Genomic DNA, 12238 nt, shown 5'->3' on the forward strand with positions numbered 1-12238 from the left:
ATCACTTTCCGCATGTTTATTTAGTGCGCTCATGTGAAAAAGGCGATGTAGCCAGACAAGGAAGTCCTTGTGCAGAAAGTGAGAGAATTTTCGAAAAGTCATAACGAGAAGCTGGGCACGAACGGCTGCTCTGCCCGACTGGTTCATGATCTCCATGCAATGTGACAGAAGGAAGGAAGAGGGAGCTCAGAGTGCTGCAGGGTCCACTTGGACCAGGCTTTTCTCCAGGAAAGTGAGCCCAAAACCAGAATCCTTTTCCCACTTAGTGGGCAGGGTGTCCCTCAGCAAACACGTCGACAAATAAAGACACACCGGGATGGGGCTGTGGGTGGTATTTTCTTTTTTAATCTCCATAGTGTATTTGTTAAGTTTATTTATAAGCAGATCACTTCACTATTTACAGTACATGAGCATAGAGATTCTACAGTTTTTGTGATGTAAACAATAACCCCACAGTAGGAGTCTGAGGAAAGAAGCCAGTTCTGAAGTATTTACAGACGTTAAAATAGAACTTTATACTCACGGAATAATAATACATAGAGCAATTTGGTTAAATTATCTATGAAACTATAGAATCTGACAATGTACAAATACAGGAAAACGGTTTCTCATTTAGAAGGTAAGACAGATAAATCACACCAGAAATAAAATAGGGACGATGACAACCACAATAATTAAAAGCAAAGAAGGTGTCTTCCTTGCCTGTTACAGATAAAGTATTTATATAAATAAGGACACAACCCAACAAAATGGAAAAAATATATAAAAATCCTCTACCAATTAAAAAAAATAGCAAAACTAAAAACTCGATTCTCAATCATTAGCAGTGTCCTTTAAAAAATTAAAATTTAGCTTTCTATTATAAATAACAAAGCAGATGTGTCCCTCTGTGTAGGTGAAATTCTTGCACCTTTCTCAAGAAATGCATCAATGTAATTCCACACATACACACAAACACAGGCACGCACACGAGCAGACAGACATACGTGCGCACGCACACACACAGACCCACACACAGACATACACACACACAGCCTTGCGCTCACGCACCCCAGGCTGTAGTTACCTTGTTGAGCTTCCCAATAAATAATGCCCCCTACAGTAGTACCCCTGGGGATGCCCAAACCTAACAAGTTTAGCCATTCCCTGGTTTAACCCTGTCCCAGAGCCAGGGAAAGCCCTGGCTTCCTATTGCTCAGAATTCTCTAGGCTGCATGGTCACACCAAGAGAAAAGGATTTGAGTCCAAGATTTGGAAATGCTGGAAGGGACCACAGGGACCACCTCGCCCAGTCGATTAAGGCTAGCTACAGACATCGTCTCTTTAGAAACCTGGGGTTGGAGAGAGGGGTCTTGTGTTGGTTCCAACCTTAGCAGCCGCCCCTGGAGGACACAGGTCCTCGAAGCCAATACTAATACCGGGGCACAAGGAGGCGGGCGTGAATTCCCAGAGCAGGCTGCACTGAGGCAAACTTCTGCATGGTCGTCTTCCCCAGAGACCATCTGGAAATTCAGGCAGTCCGCCTCCCTGTTCCACTGACCACACTCCCCTTGAGATCTCCAACCTGTTTCCATCGGACTCAGAACGCCCCTCAAGAAACAAAGTTGGGAAGAGTTTATGACTTTTTATTCCTAACACAAAAACATTTGACAACATTTTTCAATACAAAATACAAAACCAAACAAACAAACAAACAAAAAAACCAAAAAACCAAACCTGTTTGGCTATTCAGTGGACCACATCAAAGGCCATGGCCGGGCCCCTCCCCCAATCCCTGGTCCTAGAATCCTCACACCTAACCTCTTGGCTCACCCTGAGGGTACAGTGCGGGCCACCTACCAGAGGTTCACTTAACAAGGTCAGCAGCTGGGCTGCTAGTATTGCGGTTACAGTAAACCCCTACTGGGCACCTGGACACAGGGTCCACTCCTGTCTCCTCTGCCCACAGGGTAATTAGTGTGCTTCTCAGTCTATGCAAGTCTACTAAGTGGTTGCTTCTGGAGTCTTCTGACTGGTGTTACACCAGATCCTAAGCACACAGACGGTTCACTCAGGCCATGACATTTAATTCCCCAAACTGGTGCTGGTCAGCAAGGTGGCCAAAGGATTTATTTGCCTTCCATCTGGGTAGCTGGTGGATACAGTCTTTGGCCACTAGAGGGCGACCAGACGTTGATAAGGCAAAGTGCTGAGGCGGACGCTGACCAATCCCTTCACAAGTCACCCAGGGGCAAGGTTGGCCAAGTGGGAAAGGAGGCTCTGTTGGGGTTCCTTGCAGGATCCTTTGACAAAACATACAGCACAGAGAGGGTTTAGCTATAGAAACATGTCTTTGAGGCATTGCTCTGACCAGGGCTGGACCACCTACAAAAACGTATTCTTCAAGCCCCCGGCTCGTGGAGCTGGGTTTCTATGCTGCTTCCAAAATCTGCATGGCATCATCTGGAAGAACTGGAATATCTGAAAATCTGTCCCCCGAGACCTCAAAGCCTCGGCCAGCACAGCTGGATTATTAAAGAAATGAAAAGCAAAAGCTGCCCTAAACATATGCAGCGTGATCAGTGCCTCCTGTTGCCCCATAGGTTTTACAATCATTTGAAGGAAATGTGTGAAAAGTGCCTAAGTGAAGCTGTTTTGAAAAAAAAAAAAAAAAAAAACAAGTGTATTGCTAGTATCGTCTGAGAGCGAGAGAGAAACAGCCAAGCGGTCACAACATTCGGATTAAAAGCTGTTCGGTGGGGACGATGACAAGGCTAACGTGAGATGTGCGACCGCCACCTAGCCAAACTGCGGTCGAAACTCTCACCATCCCCATGAGAAACTATGGCTTAGATCTGGCCTGGGGAGCTGGCCTCCTCATACAAGGGAACTCGGCCAGGACCATGTGGGTTTGAATCTGCTGCTGGTTGGTGACCTTGCGGAGAGCTCTCGCCCGGGGAATGAAGCTGGAAGCAGCCCGAGGATGAGATCGGTTTCACAGGGAAGTGACGGACTCGCGATGCTCCCACGTGTGAACCCCAGGAGTTCAAAAGGGACCCTGGTGCTTGTTCCGTCCAACGCTCTCCTTCCTTAGTGGAGAGAACACAGGCCCCAGATCACACAGCAAGTGAGAAGTGTTGGGTTTCTCACTGAGATGGCTTATAGTTAGGAGACTTGCTCTGTAAACCCATTTCCGTCAGCTGGGCTATTTTAGCTTTTTATACATACGTAAAAATAGGTACCGAGATCTAAACTCACTGTTCCCTTTCTCGAGGGCCTCCACCGAAAGGGCCAGCAAAGGGCTAGCCCTAGGATTGACTCTGCCACTATTTAGGAAGGGATCTCGCTCCCCTCTCCGACCGGCCCCCCTCCCAACCCCAGCCCAAGCCCTAGGAGAGTACCTCACACAGCCGAAGGAAACCCGTATTTGCCAGCGTAGAAACACGGAGCCAGGCTGAAATGTTGTGGTTTCTCAAAGTGCTTTTATTGGTTCAATGCAAAGTCAGCCTCTGCCTACTTCCTGGCATCCTTCGGCCGGCTCCCGGGGGTCCTCCCCCGACCCAGCGTCTGTTTTGGGCCCAGGGCATTTCTGTGGGTTTCCCAGCCCCCGAGCTCTCCCTCCATTTACCCTGTACCTCCGGACTCTGCACACCGCCCCGAAGCCCACCTCTGCGGGCAAATCCCCCCGGGGACTCGGGGCCCAACTTCAACATACTGCACAGAAGCACTAGCTGCTTGCTTTCTGCCCCAGTGGGAAGGGGTGAGGGGGTCCCTCTTCTTTGGCCAACAAAACCATGAGGTTCATTTTATTTGCTTTTGTACAGCATCCCATTCCTTTCCTTAGTCCTATTTGAGGGAAACCACTGCATCCCAGATGCTAAGAAAAGTACTACAGGTTTCTGACTCTGTGAGTCAGAGCAACCCACCGTCCAGGGTCTGTGCTCTCTCAGGCTCAGCTGAGATTTCAACAGAACCCAAGGCCTGGGGTGAGGTTCTCCCCATCCCTGCACAAGGACCACATTATCAAGGCCTTCCGTGCCACCACCTCTCACCACCCGCCCACTGGCCTCAGCGGGCAGGCCGCATATGCCTGGACGAAACAGCTCTCAAAACTTCCATCAGCACAGGTTCTACGCAATGAAAAGTCTTCTAAGTGCACCTCTTCCTACACCAGGCCGTGGGTACTGAGTGTTTGCAGCTCAGAGCTCTCCTCCCTTTCTCCTCCTGCCCCTGAAGCGCGCCCCCACCCCCCCGACCCGAGCACGGTCAGCACGCCACACGGCAAGGCCCCACAGCAGACGCGGACATCTGACTCGTGGCTCTTTGACTCAAAAGCTGTTTCCTGGATTGGGAGCAAGGTGTGATGGGCTAAGGGGGGGTGGGTGGGGTGGGGGCTTCTCTGCACTCCATCCACTCATAGTCTTTACCTCTTTGATGCATTTTCCTTCGGTAACCAGAACCCCCAAGAGTGAGGATTCTGATTCAGCCTGGTACCGACTGAGGAAGGAGATGAAGAATTCCACTTAGCGATTGGATCGGACATTTCTGGAAACACCAGCACGGCACAGAGATGGACAGTACAGCCTGGGCGGCTGTCAACACAGTCTACAGTAAGCTTTTATGGCAATCACATGTAAACATCATCCAGAGCAAATACTAGGACACAGCTACAGTGAGGTGGTTGCCAGTGGCAGCTGCTCCCTCTGGGTTCCTCCTTAATATGGTGGGCAAGAGACCAAGGTGTACTGGTTTTCCTGGAGAGACCCTGGAGTCTCCTTGGTTGTAATACACAGCACCGAATTGAGTCTTCCGGATAGAGGTTGTCTGTAGGCTCAGTCAGTTTTTTAACTTGGAGCCTTGCAGGGATGGGACGGCAAGCAGAAAGTGCCTCGTGCTCTTGGCCGGCCAGGATCCTCTCCCCATGCAGCCAGCCCTGACCTGAGGCATGGTGCCACCCGGAGCCAAGCTCGGATCTCTGCTCTGCTCTAGGGGCAGGGGCTAAGTACCTTCGAGTGCCCTGTATTCATCTGAAGTGGATAGGGAGCCTCAGCTGACCCAGAACATGGGAGGAGACACTGGTCTTCCACTGAAAATCTGCCTTTCTTTACCCTCCCCTACCACCTGCCCAGGGAAGAATTTCTGACTTAGGGCAAACCTAGAAACAAGCATGTAGGAGGGGCTTAGAGAACCTCTAGCCCAACTCCTTCTGCAGCAGAGGGGAAGGGGAGGGATTCTGTGACTTAGGTGAGACTCAAGGTCACCAAGTTCTTGGTGGAGCCAAGACTCAACACAGCTTTCCAGACTCTGAATCTGGAGTTCCTTCCTACCGGCTTCCACAGGACGAACCCTCAGTGTACTCCTCAGTGCAAATTAGGACTTAGGAGAGGCAGCAGGCAGATTTCAATTCTACTCTAGTGCATTCCATACCCATCTACTGTGTGCCTACTGTGTGCTAGGCAGTGAATAGCTATAAAAGGAATTTACAATGTTCAGGTCTGTGCTGTGGAAGTCCCTTTGTTTGGTACATCCTCATAAACCCCACCTCCCTCAAACATATCATATCTGCTATTCCGCTTGCCCCACACTCAAGTAAGGGTTATGTGTCACAGTATTATTGGGAGTCCGTGCCAGTGAATGGCTTTAGGGAAATTTTCTCTCATAGATCAGGACATGATAGAAAGGAATGGGCAGTATGAATCCCAGCCACCATTTGGTTCTGTATGATGGAAACCTTTCAAAAGATCAGACCAGAATGTCAAATGATAAACTCTGATCCATTAATAATGGCTGTCCAGAGTACTGTGCTCAGAGTTCTAAATGAACTCTCAAGCTCAAAGAACATGAGTTCTGTGGTCGATTGGTTATGCCTGCCACTGGCCAAGGATGTGGAAGTAGTGGTACATGTGTCACGTATTTGCCATCTTGAGCTAGATACCACCTTTGCAGAAGCTAAGAGCTGGCAGGACCTTAGGGGATCAACTTGCCTACTTCTCCCCCTCAGTCCATTTCACAGAAAAGGAAACTGGGGCCCAGGAGGGATATATGGGAGCTCAAATTCCCTATTCCTTCTAAAGCCCGTTTCCTCCAGCCCTCTCCATGGGCTTGGAGTATGCTCATCTCCCAGGACATGCTCACTGGCCCAGCATTACTACTCAGGTATTCGATCACCTTAAAAATAACAGTAATAATCAACTACCCACTCTCAAAGTTGTAAGCCTGGCAGGAGCAACACACTGAATTAGCTTGTTGAGTTTAATGAGTTAATTTCAAACATGTTTAAAGCAAGCAGAACTTTTTGCTTTCTTTTTAATACAAAAATTTCCCAAGGAACCCTGACATCTGAACAAGATAAAGTTGGGAGCTGCTCTTTCTGAAGCAGCAGTCACGAGCTCATACCCTGCCTGGCCACACTTGCCCTCACAAACGGCCCCCAATGCACCCGCAGAGCATCCCAGCTAGACATGGTTTGACATCACTCAAGAACATAAAATTTAAAGTAAAGCCCAATTAGAATGTTATCTAAGCTGGAAAGGACCTTGGTGATTGTTTTATCCACCCCCAGTCCTCACATGCCCCCACCTCACTCCCTCTGCCCCATGCTACCCAAACCCCCCTACAGGTGAAGGAACGGGAAAGATGAGCTGGTAGAAGGACGATGGGGTCGTGGCTGGCCCCAGAAGTATGATTGTTCCCTGATCACCTGCCTGTGCCACTCCAGGTGTGTCACTATAGCTCTGGTGGCATGTCCACAGGTGTAGGCAAACCACAGAACCCTCTAGGACAAGACGCACGCCGAAGCCTAAACCTGCCTAATGCTGGGGAGCCAGCTGCTGACTTAACCTTCCAAGTAAGCCCAGAGGCCTCTAGCCTGTGGCCCAGCGTAGCTGGCCTCACCTCTACCAGCCCCTGGAACTGTGCCTTTTTACCCAAAGCTACTGCAGCAGCCTGGGATCAGTAATCAGGAGGCCTAGGCTGGGTCACTGCTCTGCCTCGTCACTGGCTATGGGACCTCAGGCAAGGCCCATCACCTCTTGGGGCACTGCCCGCCTCACGTGGAAAAACAAGGATCAGGCGGCTCACCCCGCCTGCCTTATGAGGTCTGCCAGGATCCCAGCACTCCAGGCTAGGCCCAAGTTCTGAGCACCAGCTGGCGTCCAGTGAGGGTTCTGACTGGAACTGGACCTGCACATGCTCAGTTTGACTCAGGGCAGAGCCTGGCAGGCAAGTCTCAGAAGCCTCTCTCCACTGCTCTGAGTTGTGGCTGCAGGCCACACTGCCCTGGGGACCAACCCACCAGCCACCCAGCACCTCTAGGGCTTTCTGGCAGAGGGAGCAGAGTAGCTCAGTGGCAAACACCTCACGACAGTGCATAGTTAAAAAATCAAGGAAGCAATACAATAATCCCAGGCACAGTACGTCTGAGCCATAAATACATTATTTGAAGGATATATTTTTTTTCTTCAATTAAAAATGAGCATATAATCCTGATTCTATTCACGAGTAACAATTTCATCATCACATACTACGGACAAGAAATGTTATGGTGAACACGGCTGCACGTCTACGAGGGAAGTCGGTCAGGGAGATAAGGGACGTGGGGGACTGACCCAGCACTGGGAGGCGCGCCCGGGGCCGCCCGCCGGAAGCGAGGACGCTACAGTGGCAGTGGGACGTCAACATCATGGAAACTCACAGACAGAAGCAGCTTTGTTCAATGTAAACATTGATTTTTTTTTTTTTTTTAAAAGGACAGCAGTTTCAAGTCTCTCTCTCTCTCTCTCTCTCACGCGCTCGCGCTCTGGCCTTCTCGTATACTTAATTTCTTTGAAAACGTAAACATATTGGAAGGGCCTTGTCTGAGGTATTGAGGTATTCCTCGAAGGTTAAGGCTGTTATCAATGCAGGCTCTGCTGGGCCTCCTTCAGTAAGCTGTCAAAATCCATGGCTTCGTACTTGTTTTTCATGGACGCAGGGAGGGCCTCTTCTGAATTGGAATCTGGGCAGGGGGTGAAGGAGTCAAGGAGAGGGGAAGGCAGTGAGCAACTCAGAGAGGCCAGAAGGTCAGAAGATCTGCCACCAGGGTCAGCCCCGTGGAGCACGAGTGGCCGAGGCCTCAGGCAGCACCAGAGAGCAAGCACTACCCCCTGCCAGCCGACTGGGACTCCTCTGCCAGGTCATTAGTGTCTTGGGGCTGCCCTGTTTCCAGAACGTGGTGGTCCCAACTAGCATACCCCAGAGCTCCTCTCTGGCTCCAATATCCTATACATCTGTTTCCCTAAGAGCTTCCTGCCCACTAGGAGACCATTGCCAGAGTCACATAAAGATGGCCTACGAAGCTAGGACGCCCTCATGGTGCAGAGATGGAACCAGGTCCCACGTGCGTGGACGGGCAGCCAGGTGCAACACCGCCTGGCCAGGAGCCCTCTGCGTTTCCTCTCCCTCAGCCCCATACTATGGAGGCCGTGTCAGATTCCCCTCTATAGAGCGTTCTCTCCTGAATGGTACGTGTCTGTCCTTCTTCACTAACTCGTCCCCCAATGGTGAGGGGTGGGGTGACGATATCATTTCGCTGTGGCCCATGAACTGACAAGGTTGCCTGCTGCCTGTTGGGGCGACCATGGAATGCCCCCGAAAAGCAGCAGGGCAGCCACAGGCCCTGTGAGGTCAGAGAGACAGTTAATCTGGTTCTGCCAGCTGGCTGTGAACTTAAGACCGGACCTTCCAAGAGGCCACAAGGGCCTCAAATCTCTCTCTTGGTACCAGTCTTGAGACAGGACAAGACGGACCAGAGACCAGAAGGAAAACAAGATGGCAGCCTCCAGCCCGCGAAGTTTTACCCATCGGCACAATTTAGTGTGGGAGCTGGGTCCACAGGGGGCTTTAGGTGTCCCGAGAGTCTGCCAGGGCCTTGTGCACTTACCATAGTCAGTGTGTCTGGGCCGGCAGAAGTGCGGGAGGCCCCCGCAGCTCAGCTGGAAGGAGGGCTCATGGCGCTTCCGCAGGGCAGCGCCCTTCCTCAGAGACAGGGCCGCGTGCTCAGAACACCGGTAGGTGATGAAGCCATACTTCTCGCCTCTGTGGGGAGAGGTCGGGGGAGCGCGTTACTGAGTCAGCTTCGTTGACACTCTCGGAGCACCCATGATGAGGTGCCAAGCAGAGACCCACACTGACTCAGTGACCCTGTCGCACGGTCCCCGAATACAGAGGACGGTAATCCCAGCCCAGCAATAGTCAGAGCAGGTGATGCACAGACCGGGCGCCTCCACCTTCGGACCGCCCTGTGAGTGGCTCCTGGCTCGTTCTCCCCCTCAGGGATGAGGAAACTGGCTCCGTGCTCAGAATTTGCCCAAAGGTGAACAGCAGGCAGGGTAGGGTACTCAAACTCGGGACTCCCGCCAAGAATGCTTATTTGCCTCATCTCTACCCCAACTCTACCTCTCCTGCCTCCTTCGAAGCCAGAGCTGGCCACCACCTCCTTGGCCACGAACATGGCCTCCCCCTCCCCTAATATAGCCGGTGTTTGTATACATCTCGTCCTCTGGGGTACACACCTCTGCCTGCTCAACACCTCTGCCTGCTCAGCACCCACTCCCCTTCTTCTGACAAAGGCGCCCCGTGCTCCCAGCGACTCGTCTGAGGATGACCCTGCTGCCCAAAGCAGAACTTCAAAGACTCTATGCCAGCTCTTGGCTGGAACTGTGAGGGAGACCCCTCCTTTCCCTGGTAGGGAGGGAGGTCAGCTTAGAGCTCCAGGCAGCCATTCTGCCACCGAAGGGCAGCCTGCACGAGGACGATGCTGAGGCAAGGGGGACCTGAAGTCAGTTCTTCCTGCAGCTGTTCAGCTCCACAAACAGGAAGGAAAAGCATCCTGGCTGCTAGTCCCTCTGCTATGTATAATTCTCAGGACAGAGACAAGGTGGAGGTCCCCCACCGCCCAGGACAGGCTCACCAACACTGGGAACCCAAGAAACACTTGGCTGAATCACATTTCCCAACACCTCTCTGAACCAGGCCAAAGTGCGACCCCTTCTGCCTCCTGAAACGTCCAGGACTGCTCGCTCTCTTTTTCATGTTCTTTGCATCTGATGCCCTGAGGATTACGCAAAACTTCAAACTTCAAACTGTGCAGTGACTTTCTTTTTTTAAATTGTGATAAAAACACCAAACATAAAATGTACCATCTTTAGATTCTACTTGTACAATGACTTTCTCTTTTATTTTTAATTGTGATAAAAACACCAAACATAAAATATACCACCTCTCAAACAAGCGGATAGTTCAGCAGCCGCTTTAACACACAGTAGTGTGTTAAGTACATTCACTCGGCTGAGAACAGACCTCCCCTCTCTCTGCTTGTCGTTTCCAGGACTCTGCCTGACTCCAGATACCTCACGTAATGGAATCATGCAACCTGTGTCTTTCTAAGAAGGCCGATTTCATGGAGCATAAAGAGGTTACGATTATCAAGGTTCATCCACGCTTGCGGCACGAGACAGGATTTCCTCCCTTTCTAAGGCTGAATAATACTCCATGGTAGGCAAAGGCTACATTTTGTTTATCCGTTCATGAGTCAACAGACACTTGCGGTGTTTCCACTTCTTGGTTATTGTGAATAAAGCTTCTATTCACATGGGCGTGCAAATATCTCTTTGAGATCTTGCTTTCCAGTCTCTGAAGTATTTACCCAGCAGTGTGATTGCTGGATCATACGGTAACTATCCGTTTCATTTTTTCAGGCACCACCACACCAGTCTGCATTCCTGCCAACGTGCGCAAGGGTTCTGATTTCCGCCCACCCTTGTCAACACCCGGAATGTTCCGTAGCCGCCTTAATGAATATGAAGTGTGTAATGATCCCTACACAGAAATTATTTTCTCATTGAAGCTTTCTAAAAATAGCGCTAAGTTAGAATTTAAAAACCTTAATCATCTACTTGGCAAACGCAATGGGAGATACTTCCGCATTACCTCAAAACCGACCAAGCTTTGACATCGAAGTTGTGCGTTTACACGCAACCTGGTCTGGCAGAGCCCTTGGCAGATGACCACTGTGACCCCAGGGGAGCGAGGAAAAACCAAGATTCCCAGCAGAGTAAAAGGCCTGAAACTCGCTGCTCTGGAGGAACGGAGGATGTGAGCAGCAGGGAGGTTCCAGAACACATGTGCAGCTAAGCCTCAGGGACTGCCTGCTGCCCTGTACCAGCCCCAGGGTAGAGAAGGTAAAGCAGATCCATGGGCTGCGGACTCAGCTCTGCTACTCACTAACTAGCTGCTCACTTAACTTGTCTGAGCTCCCCAAGAGGGAGAACGACAGAGTGCCCAGGGCACAGGCTTGTCAGAAGGCTGAAGAAAATGCACAGGAATTACCTGGCACTTAGCAAACCATGGGCTTGCTGCTGGACCGTGACCGGACCTTCTCAGGGGCCTGACTCTCCAGGTCCAGGCTGCGGCATCATCAGATTTTTCATCCCCTCTTCTCAAGCGTCTCTGTGTGGCCAGCCCCGGACGGGGCCCTCTGCCCCTCCCTGCCCCTCCCCACCCCTCCCCCATCTCCTGCAACAGCTTGAGCCGACCCACCTCTTGCTTCTGGTCAGCACCTGGCACTCCACAATCTCACCGAACACTTCAAAGCGCCTCTTCAGCTCTCGGGAGCTCATGTCACTGGAGAGATTCCGAACATACACCACACGGCCTTCGCCCTGTTCAAGAAGAAAAACACAGAGAGGCCCAGTCACTGTCTGGCTTCCTGGGACGCCCTTGATGGTGGGCTCCTGTGGAGTCCTCGTCCTCAGCCCGTGACACCTGGCCAAGCAGGTGACGGCAGCTGGGGCTGGAGTCAGAGGGAGGGCGATGATGATCCTTATCCCAGAAGACCAGCCTTGCTGAAGGAAGGGCTGCTGAGTGTCAGGTGGGGAATGGCTCCCAAAGGAAGCAACAGCACCCTTGAAGGCAATGAGCAGAGAAGGGACAGAGACAAGAGAGGCGCTCATGATCATTCACGGAACTGCCTACTTCCAGAGTTGTGGTCTGAGTCTGGGACTTTTTTTTTGGCAGTGGGGGAGGCTGTAGTCGAAAGGCAAGTTGCCCAGATGGTAATGGGCAAGGATGGGGAACAGGTCATTGTGGGGGTCACGGTGGGCAGGGAGGGAAGACCATGGGATGCAGGCCCTCGGGCTCAGGGCCACCATCGTCCTCTGCTTTACCAGGACAGCGTGTGTAGACACTGGGACTAAGATCACTTCAGGTGAGCTAGCTGCCA

General features: G+C 51.3%; 1 protein-coding gene across 2 annotated transcripts in view; it reads right to left on the reverse strand.

Annotated features, from left to right (window-relative positions):
- Nucleotide 1: 1 nt before the first annotated feature.
- The window catches only part of PPARGC1B (PPARG coactivator 1 beta), a 112253-nt gene continuing 100016 nt past the window's right edge, over nt 2–12238 (reverse strand). The window contains exons 10-12 of one of the 2 annotated variants that reach the window (XM_032337351.1): nt 11557–11678; nt 8900–9054; nt 2–7975 (exon numbers count right to left, since the gene is read on the reverse strand). In XM_032337351.1, coding sequence (XP_032193242.1) covers nt 7875–7975; nt 8900–9054; nt 11557–11678 — 378 coding nt within the window. In that variant the 3' untranslated portion in view covers nt 2–7874. Of the gene's footprint in view, nt 7976–8899; nt 9055–11556; nt 11679–12238 lie in introns of those variants that run through there. The other variant, XR_004284173.1, reaches the window with a different exon arrangement.

This window comes from Mustela erminea, chromosome 3 (genome assembly GCF_009829155.1).
Source record: "Mustela erminea isolate mMusErm1 chromosome 3, mMusErm1.Pri, whole genome shotgun sequence".
NCBI lineage: Eukaryota > Metazoa > Chordata > Mammalia > Carnivora > Mustelidae > Mustela > Mustela erminea.